Source organism: Cryptomeria japonica, chromosome 7, assembly GCF_030272615.1.
Source record: "Cryptomeria japonica chromosome 7, Sugi_1.0, whole genome shotgun sequence".
Taxonomy (NCBI): Eukaryota; Viridiplantae; Streptophyta; class Pinopsida; order Cupressales; family Cupressaceae; genus Cryptomeria; species Cryptomeria japonica.
The window spans coordinates 767,924,593-767,945,399 of NC_081411.1; the positions used below are offsets into that span (position 1 = coordinate 767,924,593).

General features: G+C 34.8%; 1 protein-coding gene across 1 annotated transcript; it reads right to left on the reverse strand.

Annotated features, from left to right (window-relative positions):
* Positions 1-1,406: 1,406 nt before the first annotated feature.
* On the reverse strand, positions 1,407-4,857 carry LOC131059943 (pentatricopeptide repeat-containing protein At4g02750-like). The gene is made up of 3 exons (XM_059208972.1): positions 4,128-4,857; positions 3,955-4,085; positions 1,407-3,905 (listed from the first exon to the last, which is right to left on the reverse strand). The coding sequence occupies exons 1-3, from the start codon at positions 4,855-4,857 to the stop codon at positions 2,631-2,633; spliced, it is 2,136 nt and encodes a 711-aa protein (XP_059064955.1). The 3' UTR covers positions 1,407-2,630.
* Between the last annotated feature and the right edge of the window lie 15,950 nt (positions 4,858-20,807).

Below are 20,807 nucleotides of genomic sequence, written 5' to 3' on the forward strand. Positions count from 1 at the left end.
CTGAAATCACAGAGTCCTTTTCAGTAGAGCCTACCTATTAGTGTGATTTCAGATGAAGCACCTAAATAAATTGAAGCTTAGAGTGTGCTGTTTAAGCTTTCTCTTAATCAACACGATCAGAATTTTAATGAAGATGTGACATACATATTAAAAAATTTACTCAAGATAATGCCTAGAATAAAAATGCACGAAAAGAAACATATACTAGAAAGCATATATAAGTTTGGCATTGGCATTACCAGTTTGATGTTAGCATGGTGTGTATCACTAACCAGCAAAACATCAAAATAAGAGCTCATAAAATGTAAGTGGTGTGAAATTCAATTAATTGATATTTAAAGTCAATGAGTAGGTATGACAAGCAACATGACCAAATAAAAACCTGTGCTTGTTCATGCCTGTGGTTGTCTTTATTTGGTCCCACACCTCTAAGTTGATCTTGGTGATGACAACAAATTACTTCTTATAGTCTGTTTGTCATAGAGAAAATACTAATGTGATTACATGCCTTTCCACAGATTACTGGAATCGTTGACCTACAATGAACACTTATTGACAGAATTTGTACCACCAAGAACATCCACTTACATTAGCCAACATGATTTGCACTATCCGAAAATGACTGTAAGGGAAACACTGGATTTCTCTGGCCAATGTCAAGGTGTCGGATCAAGATATGGTGAGTTCTTGTGCATGCATTGTTTTCTCAATTTTGTGACCATACTGATATTTCTGTTGATCACAGACCTACTGCAAGAACTTTCGCATCGTGAGAAACGAACAAGCATCAAACCGGATCCAGATGTAGACTTCTTTATCAAGGTAGCTACTTCTCCCAAAGGGGGTTTTAAATTAGGAGTTCCTCAAATGCAATTGATTTGATAGTAAACAGATAGTTCATGTACTAATGTGATAGTGATAGTAATAATAAATGATGTATTTTGTAAAAAAAAAATTTAAAAATTGAATTTTTCACCTATACAGATCAATAGACTAGAGAAAATTGATATTTTATAGTCATATAAAATAAAAATCAAATTTAAACAACAGAACTTTTTATGAAAAATTTTAATTCTTTCCATTCATTGGTTAAATTAATTGAAAAAAAATCATGAATGACTTTCGAACGACACTCTAGTGTCAAAATCGTGTTCTTTTCAAATTTCAAATTCAAAGAATTTCCCATGCACACTGCCTTTTTTAATGGTCCAACCTAACACATGTCTAACATAAACATTTAAGTGATGCTCAGACATACAAACCGAAAAAGCAGTGCATATTTAGAGGAAGAGCACCAGTAGTTAGCATGTATGAATAGTTGTGAGGGTTGTTGATACTTTTTGCTCCAATATTAGTACAAATAAAAACTATTGTTTGAAACATAAATTATCAATTTTTGTGTGTTTACATATTAATAATTACAATACATTGTACCAAGAGTTGTGACTTTAAAGTTGTTATTGCTATGAAATGTACCATTAGTTGTAAAAAACAACCAATCATGTGATGCCACATCAGCTGCACAAGTATAGGGGCCTCTTTTGCACGACTATTGGTTTCACTTTTTGGGGGGTCTTTTGGACACCTTGGCAAAAAGCATGCTGATGTGGCACCATACTTGATGATGTGGCCCTGAAACCTTAGTTATAAGCAGGGGACTTGCCAAGTAAGCTGCTGTAAAAAATTGGGAGTGATTTGAGATTTCCATGTAAGATTTTGAGAAGCGCGAAATTAGGATGCACAACTACTGAATCCTCTCCCCTAGATTAATTTTCTATCTAGAACCAAGGTGCGATGAGAAAGTATACTGTTTCAAATTTGTTGCTTACAAATGAACTGGAAAAGAGCATTACCAACAGAGAAATAATAAATATACCTCCTTCGCAGTTCACGATTTTAGAATTACATCCCCATAAAGCATGTATAGACAATTTCAAAGAATGTGCCTACATTGCATTTCATAGATCAAAAGCAGCCAATAAGCCAAATGAAACTTATACTCGTTACGGTGGGGTCCCATTGAGAAAGATATTGCACAGGTTGTCCCATGAAACCTTTCGAATACCGAATCTGTAAAATTTTGATATTTCTCCTGAATGTGTAGTGGCATTCTTAACAGAGGAAGGCTTTGGGCTGCTACTTGCGACCATGGGCTCGAAATTTGCACCTGTTCAAACACAGTGGGGTACTTGGGGTACTTTTTTATCAATTGCCGCATGTATTTTGTGTAAGTCTTCATTAAAAGATGCTGAAAAAATCAAGTGACAAATCTTTGTTGCAGAACCATAATACGTTTAAAAATAACATGTAGCCTGTAGGCATGGTAACAGAATTATCTACAATGAACCTTTTCATTGTACTTCGCTCCAAAATCTTCTGAGCTAAAACGACAGATAATTTTGCAGAACCCAAGTTTGCAACTCTTAGAGTGACGTACAATAGTGTTTTCACAAATTGGTGCGACCACTGAAAGTGCCATCAGATGATAGTAAGACCTCTTTATATCTCCAACATACAAATTCATGCAAAATGGCACCCATCAGAAACTTTAATGTACATGCTCAACATTGTTAATATTGCTGGAAAAATCATCTTTCAATATCCCACTCTCTTATGAAAAATACTCTTAATCACCAATAATCCCCACAAGAACATGTGTCTTCCCTGAAATGATGAAAGCGAATAGCATCTCTTACAACAATTTCCCTTCCAGTGATACTAGATATAAGCTTGATCGCAGTATGGCAGTCACCACATACACGAAGATTCTTAAAGATGCGGATAGGCGTCCCAGGGGGTGTGCGAATAAGGCCAAAAGCAACAGCTAATTTTTCACTATGATACAAAAGGAGGTGTTCCTTGTATTCGTCCTCCACATCATGTAGCGCAAAATTTGTATCAGGAATATACCCTGCCAACTTCATCTCTGTAGCGAGTCTTTCCAGAGTTGCATAGATTTCCTCTCTCTCAGGATTTGACCTGTCTCCAACATAAAATATATGCACCTTGTTATTAACCTCTGTCCAGCTGTACGCAGGCTTTGTGTTAACACCCCTCTCTTTCATAAAATTTCGTATCTTTGCAGCATCTTCCCACATGCCAGCTGCGGAGTAGATGTTTGAGAGCAGCACATAAGGCCCAGGACTTTCTGGCTCCAACTTGAAGAGGCACTCTGCCACTTGTTTTCCAAGTTTCGTGTTGCCATTAACTCTGCAGGCACCAAGCAATGCTCCCCAAACAGTAGCATTGGGTTCAAAAGGCAAGTTTTTTATTAAATCCAACACCTTATCCAGGTGCCCAGCTCGACCAAGGATGTCGACCATACAAGAATAATGCTCAATTATAGGTGTAACAAAATAATCTCTACTCCTTGAGTCAAAATAACGACAACCTTCCCCCACTAGACTAGCATGATTGCATCCAGAAAGAACACCAATAAAGGTAATGTGGTTTGCCTTCATGCCTACCTGCAACATTTGTTCAAAGATCTGCAGGGCTTCCTTTCCGTAGCCATTCTGGGCATATGCTGTAATCATAGAATTCCACGAAATCAAATCTCGTTGTGGTATTTCTTCAAAATGTTGCCATGCATTCTTTACACTGCCACATTTTGAATACATGTCAAGAAGAGCACTACCTACAACAACATCTGACACAAATCCACTTCTAATAACATGACCATGAATCTGCCTACCCTGCTCTAACACTGCCAGGCTAGCACAGGCACTCAAAACATCAACAAAAGTCACATTGTTCATCTTAATACTAGTACTCTGCATTTGACGCCATAATCTTACAGCTTCTTCCCCATGCCCATTCTGTGCATATCCTCCTACCATTGCATTCCATGAAAACACATTTCGTTCAGGCATTTTGTCAAATTCCACAACATGAATAACCAGAAATCATGGCTGTCCAAGACACTACATCTCGTTTAGACATTTTCTTAAAAACCTGTTGAGCATCCTCTATACAACGGCATTTTGCATACATGTCAAGAGCACTCTCCACAAAGGCATCCGACACGAGTCCAATTTTAATAGCAGAAACATGGATTGTCTTCCCCTGTTCCAAATCGAGCAAGCCTGCGCAAGCACTGATCACACTGGCAACCAAATACTTATCCTATCCAAATCCCGAACTCCACCTTTCCCAGTAGAGCGTCAAGGCTTGATCCGCCAGTCCATTTTTAGCATATCCTGCAATCATGGCATTCCAAGAAACTGTGTCCCGTTCAGGCATTTTGTCAAACAGTTCACGAGCAACTTCGAAAATCCCACATTTCACATAACCTGCAATCATCATGTTCCATGAGAAAATATTTCGTTGAGGCATTTCGTCAAACAGCTTGCGGGCGTCCTCTAAATTTCGACATTTGATATATCCATCAGTCATGGCATTCCAAGAAAACTCATTTTTAGCAGGCATTTCATTAAAAATGGAAGATGCGAGCGCAATATTACCACATTGAGCATACACTGCAATTATTGTATTCCACGAGTAACTGTTTCGTACCTGAATTTTGTCAAACACTCGGCGAGCATCCTCCGCGCACTGGCATTTCGCATACATGTGAAGAAGATGATTGCCCAGAGATAGGCCAGCTTTGACGACTTGGGTGTGCACTTGTTTTCCTTCGGCCAAGGATATCTTATTAGTGCAGCCCTGCAAGAAACCAACAAAGACTTCGGCAGTGAGGAAGCTCTTCTTGTTGCTACTTTCATGGAGTTTTGTATCGTTTGCTCTTACTTTTGAAGAAGAAAAAGTACTGAATCCAACGAACTTAATTAGGCTTTTCTTCTGATTAATATAATTCGATCCCATACTCGCATTTTTTAATTGAAGGGAACCCGCCATCCGAATTATGCTTCATTACAGTCATGGATTGCTTCTCTTCCTGGAGATAGCTTTGCGCACCCACACCATATTCCTGAAACTTCTCATACTGAAGGCGGCATTTCGGATCATGGATGAAGAGAGATCTTAAGATTTTGATTTCACTGAAAATTTTCCCTATCTCTGCATCAATGAAGTCCAATAACTTCACCAGAAGAACCTTGGAAAAAGCTCATTCGTCACCGTATCATTCTTGCTCTTTTTTTTCCGCTCAAAAGCCTCCTACCTTGGAAAAAGCTCATTCGTCACCGTATCATTCTTGCTCTTTTTTTTCCGCTCAAAAGCCTCCTTTCCTCTTCAATTCATATGGAAGGCTTGGCAAGTCATCATTGAGTTCTTATACTGGAAAGATGTTTTCACTGCAGCATGGGTTAGTTTCGAAAACTCTTCCATCTGGTGGAATAGGCAGGTGCACTATCATGGTTTGTCTTTAGCTATTGCCTTTCTTAGACATGCTTCTTAATGTTTTAGGAAAGGAGTTCATCAATTTGATGATATGTGGGATTTCATTTGCTTTAACTGGATCTATTGGCATATTTCGTGAAATCAAGAGTCTTTGTGGACCTTGTTATTAAACTTTGCACTCCATTGTCTTGTAATCTTACAAGAAATTGGTGGTGGCTGTCTAAATATCAATTTGCTGCCATTGAACCCCAGATTGAACAAACACTAGAGGTGTAAGTTTAGTGAAAGGAGGTCCAAAGCTCAGATTTTAGCCTGCAAAATTTTGCACTATAAATTGCCAGTTGGGGAAAGATTGAAATTTATGATCCATCCCACTAAATGCTCATTTTGCCAGAATAATGGAAGCCTAAAACACATATTTTAGGACTTTTTCCTGTCCTATTTAATCAATCCTTGAGCCGGAAAAAAGCTTTGTTTGGTGCTAGACTGCATAATAATTTGGTAGCAGATTCTATGAGACAATTTGTTTTGATTAATATATGGAGATGCAGGTGTTTATCAATGTTTTCAAATCAGTTTATTCACCAAGTAACAGAAATTCTAAAGTTTAACTATGACACCTTGTTTCAAATTGTCTTTATTTGCTCTCAATTGAAGGGTGTTGCCAGGAACAACAACAAGATCAGTTACTTCTTGAATTATATTAAGTTTCAAGTTCTCCAACATTTGAAAAAAGTCATTCCTTGTTAAAGACAACTTCAAATTTTTTTCAAGGCTTCATGTGTAATTTTATGCTATTTTTATTTCTAAGTTAGCCTATGAACGATTCTATCTGCTATATGTGGCTTCTTGTTTGGCTACAACTTTTGTATCTCTTATTATGGGTTTCTTGCTAGGATGCAAAACTTTGTATATGTTGTTTATGGCTCTATGTTTGGCGGCAAAATGTTATCTCTTGTTTGGGTCTTCTTGCTAGAAAAGTTTGTTATTTCTTGTAGCAATCCTTGAAGTGCACTTCTTTATTGTATATTTTCCCTTTATGGATTGATTCAATGCAAAAAATAAAAAATAAAATATTTTATATTTTTAAACATAATATATTGTAGAAACTATTTGTATAAAAACAATTTATTTTTTTAAAAGGTAATAGACATAATTATATTGATATATGAAGATTTTTACATCTAATAGTAGTATGGACTATAAGACAAGTTCTTAGAAATGATAAATTTATTTATATTTTAAAAAAAGTCTATTTTAAATATAAAAAAATTTATTTATAACATTATTAATAAAGTGAAGTTTCTATTTATAGAAATTTGATTCACAATATTTAAATTAAGTTAAATATAAAATTGAACTAACATGACACCACAAATATTTCAATTAAAAAATAAATTCAATATATGTATATTCTTTATAATTATAATTTTGTATAAAAAAAATTGAACTCATTCTATTTGTTAATACTTTTGAAAATCATAAAAAATTTATTCACTTTAATATATACAAAATAATTTAAAAATTTTAATCATAAATTTCTATTTTTTTCATTTAGTCATTAAAAATTTCTATATTTTTAGTCTAATGTTTATATTATGTAATTTTATAGTTATCAATAGTTATTTTATTTAGATCAGTTATAATTAATATTACATAAATATAATTAAAATCATATAATCTTAAACTAATAATTAATAATAATAAAGCATATTTTTAGTCTAATGTTTATATTATGTAATTTTATAGTTATCAATAGTTATTTTATTTAGATCAGTTATAATTAATATTACATAAATATAATTAAAATAATTTAATCTTAAACTAATAATTAATAATTAATTTATTATTATAATCATAATTATATAAGATTTTTAATTAAATTAGAATTGTGTTTTTAAAAAATGTATATTTTACTATAATGTTTATATTATAAGATAAGTATTAATACTATTTGTTAAAATGGGGATTATAAATAATATTATTTTTTATCAGTAAAGCACAAACGTGTTGATGATAGAATAGCTATGGTCAGAATCTATTAGGACTGATAGAGACAACGTAATTGTCTAATTGGCCTATCGGCCTTAGACAATTACGTATACCAGCTATTAATGAAAACCAATATTAAATGCCTAATATATTAAACAACATTAAAATCGGTATTAGTTAATGTCTCTATATATAATCAATATGAAAAACATTAGCAAATGATTGTTGTCGATATGTATAATTGACTATCGATATCTATATTACATTATCAATCCTTATTATCATTGTATTGTCTAATTATCGATGATGTGTGTTATTGCACATAACTGATTATGTTTGAAATTGGTTTAGTTATAAATACCGATTACATTAATGTATCAATTTGCCTCCAAAGGTATCATGTCCATACGTGTAGAGTCACGACCTCGCGTATCCTATACCATACAATTCAATTTCTTTGGGAGGAATATATAGGATACGATAAGGCGGAGATATAATAAGAAGACAATGATATACATAGGATACGATAAGGCGGAGATATAATAAGCAGACAACAATATATATAGGATACGATAAGATGAAGATATAATAAGCAGACAACGATATATACATGATACAATAATGCATTGATATAATCAGCAACTAGCAATAAATACACTATTTGTATAGAGAACTATAAGAAATAAAAGGTGGATACATATACAGCAGTCTTTGACATATACACATTTAGTTTGTCATATTCACTTCTAGTGAATTCGATATACATTCTACAGATTGGATCTCTATCGTATATAGTTTGAATTGACATCAAACGGAGATTAAAGTTCAGATAAAATTTAAAATTACCTACCTATTATAATCTGATAAAAAATTAACATGGTCTCAGAGCCAGCATAAGAAAAATATCAGATCATATTTATATAGGTGAGACTATTCTCTATATATCCTTGAATTCTTCTACTCCCTTCTCTACATCAAAATGGTGAATGGTGTTAGATTTGAGGATCGACTTGAAGGAGCATTAAACTTCCTATATTGGAAGTTTAGAGTTATGCTTGCCTTGGGGGGAAATGAATTAGATGAACTTTGTGAAAGATGTTGTACCGAAACCAAAAGAAGAGGATGAGAAGCTTCAATGGAAAAGAAAGAACAACAAAGCAATGAAAATGTTGGTTGACTCTGTGAAAGATCATATTGTACCAATTATCTCAAAATTGGAAATGGTCTATGACATGCTCAAATCATTAGAAAGTATGTATGAGATAAATAACACTAGTAGAGCTCTTGCATTAAAGCAACATATCCATCATGTAAAAATGATCAAGGGCGAATCTATCACCTCATACTTCATGAGGATAACAAAACTGAAAGACCAGCTCTCCACCATTAGTCATGCAATTAAAAGTATAGAGTTAACCATGTTGGCACTCAATGGTCTCCCTTCTTCTTGGGAATCATTCATTCAAGGGATAAGTGTACGATCTAAACTTCCTAAGTTTGATCTATTGAAGACATATTGCATTCAAGAAGAGTCAAAATTGGCTACAAGAGGTATTGGTCAAAGCTCCACAAATGAAGATATTCATGTTCTTGTCGCACACTCCTCAAAGAAGAAGGGTAAGAAAGGACACTCCAAAAGAAAGAAAGATGAGGAATCAAATGGTGCTCGTATGCACAAAAGAAGGAAGGACATTTAGAAATCCAATGCTTTAGATGTGACAAATATGGTCACTATGCAATGAAATGTCCAGACTATGCCTCAAGCCTCCATTGTGGATGTTGGTGAGACTATTCCACAAAAGGATTCAGATGGATTCGTATTCTGATTTGAAAGAGATAAATTTTCTTTTTGGTTGAATAATATTCATGAATTTAATATGTAATTGTTTTGTTAATTCATGCAATTACATTATGGGTGTTATTTGTGAAACAACTTTGTCAGTAGATGTTCGCTTACGACAGCTACATTTGGATATCTTGTGTTTTAAATTTCTTCAATTTACTATGAGAAATTTGTCCCTTACATTTAGGACATCTTTAGAATAGTAGTCTGTTTCTTTTCAGGCTATAGAGTTTTGAAGTTCTATTTGTGATGAAGAGAATAAAATTCAGGAGGAATATACAAAGGACTTTAGTGGAGGTTCTGAGATTTTAAATTTCCATTTTTTATAAAACAAATATCTACCGGCAGAGGTGCAACAATTCACTTGTGAAATCCATAGAGGCACTTATGCTGGTAATGATAGCATCTAGGGTTACAAAGCCAAGATTGAGACAAGAGGGCTCTCTCAGTGAGAGGGTGCATACTGAAAGGGGATTTTGTTCTAAATCTCAAGATGATCATATTCCTACCCAGGGCTTGATCTTATTACAGTAGATCCATGGTGGTTTTGGATCTAGCACTTCCAACCGTATGAGGATCATACTAGATGATAAGAGTCTCCTAAAGAAAGATATCTTCCATGATTGGGACCATGTGAGTAGGCGATGCTTCCGTGATAGAGGGAGAAGCTAAGAGGATGTGCTTCTATTGATATATGAGGATCTTGGTTATATTGGTTTAGAGGGAGTGGACCATGTCAAGATGGTTTCTCTAGTGATCAGTCAAAGGACTATGATTCATGAGATGGAGTCACATTTATGTAGGATGAAGGCCTTTATGCTGACTTCTAGGTCATGATATTCCTAGATAGATAAATACTTGGTGAGCTTGGAATACACCAAAGAGTGATGCAGACTCCAACCTTGTGTTTCATGAAAGGTCAAAGCATGTGGAGATCAAGTATCACTATGTTAGAGACATGGTGGAAAGGTATGATATTCACTAATGTATTATTCTTTTCAAAAGATGTTTTAAAGTGTAAACTCTTATGATTGCATTTCTCTTTGAGAGAGACTTAAGGAGAAAGCCCTTATCTACACCCTCTGATATGGTTCATGGTGGATGTCATGTGTGTGACTCCATGACAATTTTGGTTCAGTGCTTGATGAGCCCCTGTGAACATTATTGTGAGGTGATGATCTCTCAATAGTGAACTAAATCCTACAAGATACAAGTCTATGATTGGAGATCTACTATATTTGACTCAGAGTAGACCGAACATAATGAATTCAATTTGCATTGCATCAAGATATTGAAGTGATCCTAGAGAAAATCATGAGAGTGTGGTGAAAAGGATTTTTAGATACTTTCAAGGAACATCTGAATATGGTTTGTGGTATCCTAAAGATGATGACTTTACTTTATGCGCATATACAGATGCAGATTGGATAGGTGATGTTGATGACCGGAAAAGTACTTCTAGTGGAGCTTTCTTTCTTGGAAAGAAACTTATTTCATGGATCAGCAAGAAATAATCATGTACTTCTTTATCTACTGTTGAAGCTAAGTATGTTGTTGCTGCTACTAATTGTACACAAGTTCTATGGATGAAGTAAATGTTGAAGGACATAAAAGCGCATTGCAATGGACCAGTAGTTATTCACTGTGATAACTCTGCTGCTATAGACATATCAAAGAATCCGGTATTTCATTCTAAGACAAAACACATATCTATCAAGTATAACTTTTTGAAGGAAAAGGTGGAAGAAAATGAAGTTAGAGTGGTTTATGTGAACACTAAAGAGCAGATTGCAGGCATCTTCACCAAACCTTTGCCTAAAGAATCATTTGAGTACCTCAGAGACAGATTAGGGGTTTCTACCCATCCGGTAGAGAACTAATTGATGCTATTTGGCATCAGTCAGATATGCATTATTAGAGCTATTATTCATTCTGGATTGATGTGGTGATGCTACTACTCAGGGGGAGTAGTTAGTCTCATGATTCAGTGGTTTATGATTTTGCTTTGATATTCATGTCAGATCTTTGGCATTGATGTCAAACGGGGAGAGATATTCATGTGAAAAACTTAAGGAGATATATACATTAGAGGGAGAAATTTGCAGAACTTAATTGAGATATCATCTACAAGGAGAGTATGGATCGAAACTTTATTGCTATATTCTTGTATGGGAGATTTGTTTGGCATTTCTTAGCACTTGAATGAATTTCACATCTAGTGTTACCATTAATGCCAAAGGGGGAGATTATTGGCAATTTGGAGGAATTAATTTGTGTTGCATTAATGTTTTGTCAATGATATCAACACTAGCTGATTTGACTGTTTATCGGTATTCCATTGGTCCCGGTAGGATGTTTGGTTTCTGGTTAGTTAGATAATGATGATCTGGTATACTCTGGTATGCTTTGGCTTAGATATGCTATTCATGCTACTCAGATATATGTTCAGTTAGTTGGTTTTGATTTGGTGATTGGAGGCTATCTTATATGCTGGTAAGCTTGGTTTGTTGATCCAGTGAGGGTTTCACCGGCAGAGCTGTGTTGAAGATCTTTTGATGTTATGCATAAGTGGTGTTAGTGTAGCTTCTAGTATGGTTTCAGGATGCTGATGGTGATCATGTTCGAGACTTGACTGATTGGGATCATTGCTTTAGCATGTGTGGACCTAAATTGGGTCCGGTTCTATCTAGGTTATGAATCGACTTAATGTAACGTGTTGTTTGGTCTTCTCGATGTGTTTCCAGTATGTCTTATGGGTTGGATGATATTTATTTGGTCTCAGGATGACATGTTTTAAAATTATGTAATTGTTTTATTGTCTAGTGGTTGACCTTATTGTTTATGGTCGAGGGTTTGTATATATGTGTGTATGATCTCATTGTAAATTATGATGGATAATGGATGAAATGGTATAGGAGTGAATAATGTAATAATCATTCATGTAGAGAATTTGGTCAATCATTGGTGATCGAGTTGGGTTTATGCAAGAGGTTTAAGTCCTTCGGTATTGAGCTTAACCAAAACTGTACTCAGGCATTGGAGATGCTAGCATTGCAGTTCATTCTTCCTTCTGAATTGTAGTCTGGATTTTATGTAGTTAGTGAGACTCCTTTTGTAATGAGAAGTGTGATCTAGGTTGTTGGCCTTTCCTGCATGTGTAGGCCCCTCAATTTGTAATCACATACTTACTACAAAAGTATTATCTGACTATGGGTAGGCTTCCCACTATGGTTTTTCCCTTTACTAGGTTTTCCACGTACACATATTGGTCTCATGTGGATGATATCTATTCTCTAATTGTTGGTTGTTCTTAATTGGTATATCTTCTATTTTGGTAATTGGATTATGTATTCTGGTATTGATCTTATGTGTTCTGATAATAAAGTTTTAATTGCTTAAGGTTCTGGTAATTTGGTGACAGCTGATTCAACCCCCCCTCTCAGTTGTCTTCTGATTATTTGAATTATCTAACATATACACTAAGAATGTTAAATTCATACAGAGCATAAAGATGATAATTGCCACAATTTGCTTGGTTTAAACTAAATTTCGACAATGCTTCAGAAGGGAATCCTAGTCCCTTTGGCGTAGGCTACATCATCAAATTATGGGATGGTGAGGTAGTGGCCAAATTAGTAATTCCTTTGGAAAAAGATGTTAGAGTATTCAGGGATTTACTTGATTAATTAAACAATATTTGTTTAATTATTTAAGTTCCCTTTATCTCTTTTACACTTAAGCTAACTTTAGGTGCATAATAATTAATTCTTTTATTAATTATTATGTGCAAACCTAGGTTTTCCCTTTTAGGGTTTCTTGACCTATTAAAGGTTGAGTTAATTCTTTTCATTGTAAGAAGAAGAAGGTTTTTTACATTACACATTTTAGTGAATATTGAGCTCTCTCTTTTTGAGCATATTTTTTGTGTATTTCTTTCTTTTGTGATTTGCTTCCTTACTTCTCCTTGTAACAGGTTTTTCAGCTTGCAGAGATCATTTGGACTCTTGTGGTGTTGTATTTTCTCAACTCCAACATGGTATCAGAGCTTCAGATCTGCAACCATCTGTTCTTGTTTTGAGAATTTCTGCATTGGAAGCAAATCTAGGGTTTCAGAATTGTTTTTATGTACTTAGGGATTGGCCTTTTTTCTAGAGCACTTTGGGCCTAAATGGACATCGCCATCATGCTCAAAAGGCCTGAAAACCGCTATGGTCATATAAAATTGGACCTGTTTTGGTTCCTGAGCCTCTGGGAGCATTTTTTCTCCAGATCCAAGGCGTACGGCCCTGGCACACAGTTTGAGAAAAAAATTTCAAAAAAAATATTTTTTACCTTTTTACGGCATGCAAGCCGAAATTTGATTTTTTGTAAAAAAAAAAAAATCAAAAATCACAAAAAGGCGAGAAAAACAAAACAAAGAAAAAAAAAAAAAAATTTGGGAGGGGGGATCCCCACGGTATGCAGGGTATTGTGGGGCCCCCTGCTGTCTTGTAGGCCCCGCTGCCCTGTCAGACTGGGACCTGTCACCTGCGACCCTAGGCCCCCACTGACACTGACCTCTGGCACTAGCCTCCGGCTTCTCCCGTCGGTCTCCCTACGACCCCCACCTTCCTCCTGTCGCCAGCGCCCTTCCGGCCCCCCCGACCCCCGCAGGCCATGCTGGCGCCCGGCCCCCGCCGGCACCTCCCTGTGGCCTGCTCCACTCGCCGGCCGCTGCCCTTCCTATGGCCTCCTCCGCTTGCCGGCCACCGCCGCCCCTGTGGTCGAGCTCCGCAGCTTCCCGCCGGTGCCGCCCACCACTGCAGCCTCTCGTCAGAAACCACCACTCCGGCCACCTTAGTCGCCGCCCAACCCAGCTCTCGCGCCGCCACCCAACCACCTCGACTGCCACCCAAACACATCCGCACAGCCACTAGCCCACCACCGGAGCGCCACCCACTGGCCAGCTTCGCCCGTTCAACCACCAGACTACCCCTTCCTCTTGTTTTGAAGGGGGGTTTGGTTTTTTGGTCATATCTTGGGCATACGGAGTCATTTTTTCAAAAACAAATAGGCGTCAAAAACTTGGTTTCGAGCCGAACCTCATGGTGTTGGTAATTTTTTCCAATTTTTCTATTTGATTATGTTTTTGTTTAGTCAAAGTGGGGTCTCTTTTTTGCACTCCAGGAGATGCAGAATGAGCATCCGACCTCCGTTTTTGGAAAACTTTATATTTTCAGAAAGCATGTGTTGTATACTTTCCAGCAATATGAGTTTTATTTCCAGATTCTTCTCTATGCATATTTTATTCAGTTTCTTTTTAGCACTTTGGTGGATATCTTGGTTGTTTCAGGTCCTGGGATCTCTTCTCTGGGTAGGATGTCTCTATTTTTGGTTCTCGTTTCTATTTCCAGTCTTCTTATCATTATAGCATTGTATTTATGCAAACGCACTAAGATAAAGTGCCATCATGCATTGTTTACTTGGGATCTTGCACATCTTGGGCCTTGTTGTACTTGCACTATTTATAAAGTGTCATGAGGGGGTTGATGTTTTCCATTTGTTTGCCATCTGCCTTTGTCCAGTGAGTGTTCCTTCCATGACATTCACCTCATGATGTGTGTCAAGTGAGTGTTCCTTCCACGACACCATGTACTTTTCTCAGCACGTTTGATGTTCCCGGTTCTTCGTCATGCAGTTCTTCTTGGTTGTTCTTTTTCAGTGTTCTTGTCCCTCTCCCTCTTCAGCATTATGAGGAGGTTTGTCCTATTGGTTCTAATGCTTCCATGGTTCGATTGATCAGCTCTTCAGGCTTTGGTGTCTTATGCCATCTGTATCTTTGAGTTCAGCTATTTGCCTTATTTGCCATCTGACTCGAGTAGTGTCATTTGAGGGCACTCATAAAGATTACAGTCTTCTCTACTTGGTCATGTTCTATTTCAGTGGAGGTTCTTCAGATCAACAGTTTCTCAGAGACAATGTTTGCATCTATTTCATGCTTCAGTGGTGTTATTTTCCATCTCTTTTTGGAGTAGAGTTTTTTCCCACATGGTTTTCTCTATTTCTCTAGTTCATAAAGATTTCATTGTATTTAGGTACCTGATTAGGCCTTGTTGTCGGGACCCATCTTTCTTGCTTTCAGTAGTTGTTCAAGGTTTTAGCTTCTCCCTAAGTCTAGCTTAAGGGGGGGGTGTTAGAGTATTCAGGTATTTACTTGATTAATTAAACAATATTTGTTTAATTATTTAAGTTCCCTTTATCTCTTTTACACTTAAGCTAACTTTAGGTGCATAATAATTAATTATTTTATTAATTATTATGTGCAAACCTAGGTTTTCCCTTTTAGGGTTTCTTGACCTATTAAAGGTTGAGTTCATTCTTTTCATTGTAAGAAGAAGAAGGTTTTTTACATTACACATTTTTGTGAATATTGAGCTCTCTCTTTTTGAGCATATTTTTTGTGTATTTCTTTCTTCTGTGATTTGATTCCTTGCTTCTCCTTGTAACAAGTTTTTCAGCTTACGGAGATCATTTGGGCTCCTGTGGTGTTGTATTTTCTCAACTCCAACAAAAGATACCAACAACATGGAAAAGTTGAAAGCCTTGACACATGGGTTATTATTTTGCAAATATTTTGATATTTCTAAGCTAGAGATTGATTGTGATTTGACCCTCATAATTAATGCTATTAGAGAAAGATCCATGGTGAACTAGAAGTTCGAGCTTATGTGGACAAGATTATGGAGTTTCTTGGGTTTTTCAAGACATATGATTAATTAATACTATTAGGAAGCAAATTCAGATGTTGATGTCTTGGCTAACTTGACAATAGATGCATCTGAACTGGGAACAATTGACTTCGATTAACAAGGTGGTGGCGGCGACCGAATAATTCCCTAAATGACGTAAGTATTACCTACTAAATTTATTGTAAAATTGTTTATATGGGTGTTTTTGATACCAAGGACCTAAATTCCCACACTTCATCTATCTTTTCATAGCTTGGGTGATAAATATTTGGAGATTTTCTTAGGAATTTGCATAAGTGTTAGAAACATGGCTCCCCCACTGTCTCGACTAGATAGAAAATATAATTTGCATCACCGATTGGCATTAATGCAATTTGGGAAATGGTGTCACTTTCATTATAAGAGAGGAACTGAAGGGTTGTTAATCCTTTAGTTTCAAAATAGAGACACCGATAAAGCTGAGGTCTGACAAAAGACAAATGTCGTTCCTTGGCTTCATATCAGAGCTAGTTTTTCAACAATCCTTTTTGACATAGCTTCCCAAAATATGATGCATTTCATCTTGCGAAGATTCACATGGCTCTTGCAGGGCATTGGTTGTCATGTGGTTAATGGGGTCTTAACAATTTTTTTTGTAAGATGTGTTTGCTAGTCTATGCCAATATAGGTGTTTGTAGATATTTTTTTTGGGTTTTGTATATGGGATGAAACATGGTGTGGCCTTTCTAGAGAATTTTGTTAATTTTTGACCAAATTATAATAGGTGGGTGATTTTAAATTTTATTTGAACTTTAATCTTCATTTGATGTCAATTCAAACTATATATGATGGAGGTCCAATCTACATAATGTATATCAAATTCACTGCAAGTGAATATCACAAACTAAATGTGTATATGTCAAAGGCTATTGTATATGCATCCACATTTTATTGCTTATAGTTCTCTATACGAACAATGTATTTATTACTAGCTGCTGATTATATCTTCACCTTATTGTATCATGTATATATCATCGTCTGCTATTATATCTCCTCCTTATCGTATCCTATATATATCATTGTCTGCTTATTATATCTCCACCTTATCATATCCTATATATATTCCTCCCAAAGGAATTGCATTTTATGATATAGGATACCCGAGGTCGTGACTCTACATGTAGGGACATGATACCTTTGGAGGAAAACCGATACATTAATGTAATCAGTATTTATAACTAAACCAATTTTAAACATAATCAGTTATGTGCAATAACACACATCACTGTTAATTAGACAATACAGTGATAATAAGGATCGATAATGTAATATAGATATCGATAGTCGATTATACATATTGACAACAATCATTTGCTAATGTTTTTCATATTGTTTATATATATAGACATTAACTAATATTGATTTTAATATTGTTTAATATATTAGGCATTTAATATTAGTTTACATTAATAGCTGGTATACGTAATTGTCCATAAATATCACTTCACATGAAATCCACCATTATGGCATATCCATAGATATTACCTCTCAAGATATCAACCATTATGGTATATCCATAGATATCACCTCACATGACATCCATCATTATGGTTAATCCATAGATATCACCTCACGTGATATCAACCATTATGGCATATCCATAGATATCACCTCATGTGATATCCACCATTATGGTTTATTCATAGATATCAACTCGCGTGATATCAACCATTATGGTATATCTAAAGATATTACTACATGGCATGTCCATGGATTTCACATCACATGAAATCCACCATGAATATCTCTTTATGTAATATCCACCATTATGGCTTATCCATGGTTATCACATCTCATGATATCCACCATTATGGCATATCCATATATATTACTACTAGAGATATAAACCATTATGATATATCCATAGATATCGCATCCCATTAAATCCATCATAAAGATATGATCAATCAATATCGTAAGATCGTCACCTTACGATAATGATCAGATGTGCAGATTCATCTTTCTTTGTCAATTTCTCCCTTGTAACCATAGGAGTACTAACCATTTTAGAATTTCCATACCAAATTTCTTCAATATCTCCCTAGCATACTTAGTTTGATAGATGAAAATACCTTTATCATCCTGAGTAATCTGCAAACCTAAGAAAAAATTCATTTCCCCAATCATAGACACCTCAAATTCATTCTCCATATTGTTAGAAAATTCCATGCACAACTTATCCTCACCTCCAAAAATGATGTCATCAACAGAGACCTCAATAATCAGTATATCATCATTAGTGACTTTATAATATAGATTATTGTCAGCATTACCTTTAGTGAAACCGAGTTCTAAAAGACATTTGTCCAACCTAGCATACCAAGCTCTAGGTGCCTGTTTCAATCAATATAAGGCTTTCTTTAACCTGCAAACCATATTTTTAACATCTAAAAGTGAAAAACCACCAGGTTGCTCAATATAAACTCCCTCATCAAGATCCCTAATCAGAAAAGCATGCTTAACATCCATCTGATAAACCTTGTAGTTTTTATGTGCAGAATAGGCAAGAAATAATCTTATAGCTTCAATCCTAGCTACAGGTACAAAAGTTTCACCATAATCAATTCCTTCCTTCTGAGAATATCCTTTACAAACCAATCTAGCTTTATTCCTCACAACTTGTCCATCTTCATTTAATTTATTCCTAAAGACTCATTTAGTTCCAATAACATTCTTATTTTTAGGCCAGAGAACTAAAGTCCATTTGTTATTCTCTTTTATCTGATCCAATTCTTCTTCCATAGCTTTCATCCAACATTCATCTTTACATGCTTTAGTTACTGATACCAGTTCAACTTGATAAATTAAACATACTGTCGTATGTAAAATTCATCATCAAATCAATCAAAAATAAAGGGAAATCACGAATCCCTATCCTATCAAATAATTACAAACAAACTCAATGAAATAATGCAATCCAATAATAAGAATATAAAATAATCAATAAAAACTCCCTATTCCATGTTCGCATGTAGCTTCCATTGTTCTTCTCTTCTTTGTGGTATGATGGCTCTCAGATATTGTGCTAGCAACCTGCAAATGACACAAAGATTCGAAGTTTGTGATTGTTGAAAATGAAGATTGAATGCTCAATTTATAGATTTTTGGAAAGGATTGAATGAGAGGTGGAACAGATTGATCAAGAGGTGGAACTCAGGTGAGCTCACATGTTGGTTGATAGTTGAACTGCTAATTTGGAGGTGGAACAGAATAGATTGAATAGATAAATAAGTTAATTGATTGAGAAAAAAGTTGATTGAAAGATGAAAAATAATGATTGGAGGATAATTGATTGATGACAAAGAAAGCTTTATTTAGAAAAAGCTAACTAGAAGATAGAAAAAGAATGATTGGAGAGAATTAAAGAAATGATGTTGCAGACACCTAAAATTGTCCTGTCTAATTAAATAAATATTTTTATTTATTTAATTATTTTAGCCTAAGTCTTCTATTAATTGAATAAATCTTTTGATGCCACATTTTTTTATAGAGCAGTATGATTTGGGTAGAGCAATTGTTCTTACTTTTTCAGCATAAAAAAATTAGTGAATTTGATAAAATGGATATAATTGAAGAGGTTTCAGTATAAGATGCATGTTTTATAGTAGGTAGTTAAAATGATTTTGTGGATAAAAAATCCTTTATCAAAAAAGTCCTTCTATCTTACACTTGAGATCTAATGCTATCACTCATGTTAAATACTTGAAAGATATTGCCAAACATATGTACATCATAAAGTAACATTTAGAACATATGAAAATAAAATTGTTTGTATCTTTTTTTTTTTAAACATTAGATTGGCATAGCAACCGTGTTCCTCATTTCATAAGATTATAGGATGAGTTTAGAAAAAAAATGTTTAAATAATAAATTTAGAGGAAAGAGAGATCGTATATCCATGCTCGAATAATTGCCCACTATAAAGAGATTATCAATAGAGGTTGTCTCTAATATTAACAATAAATTTCATAAAACTTGAAATCAAATTCCCTTTGAGATGAGACCTCCTTAGCAAATAGTAATGCCTTTAGTTCTTAAATCTTTATGATGATTCAAAATTGATAGTAAAACTTGGTAAGTTCATAATGTGTGTCAAAGAACTCCTTGATGAACACATATAATCACTACATATTGGATATTTTGGAATCCATTTAAGTTTTCAATTTTCTATTGATTCCTCAAAAATAAAATATAGAAGTATATAGGATGGCATGATTGGTTCTCAATTTGATCTATTGCCAGACTTGTTGGCAATTGAAGATAATGTTAAATTGATCATAAGACCAACTATGAAAAATAATGTGTCATTAGATGGTATTTTAATAGAATGATCAATTTTTTTTTCAATTTATCTAGCAAGTTGACGAATTCATAGAGCTATACCCAAGAACTTGAGGAGAAATGTGGAGATTAATTTTTCTAATGTAAAAAAAATAAATCTAGAGGGAAGTATATCCTTCGAAGGCATGGAACTAGTCCTAATAATTCTTATAGATTCAACAAAAAGAAATATGACATCAAGTAAGAATTACTATTGATATATTAAGCTTTACCAAAGAATAGTAAAATTAGGTAAGACATACACTATTATAGAGAACAATGCCTTGTCAAACTCTATCACATAAGAATAGATCATGGCCTAGAGAACAACGCCTTGACAAACTCTATGTCATATATGAATAGATTATGTCCTACAATTATGAAGGGTTAAAAGGCTATATCAAAGATATTATGCAATACAAATTTGAGCTTTGGATTGAAACTAAGTCAATAAGACAAGAGATATTATTATACTAACTACTAAAAAAATTATTTTAATTTCATAATCTTTGCCTCCATTCAAACACAAACTAACCAATAACATAAACTAAGCACAATACATCTCTTATATTTAAATTGTTAAA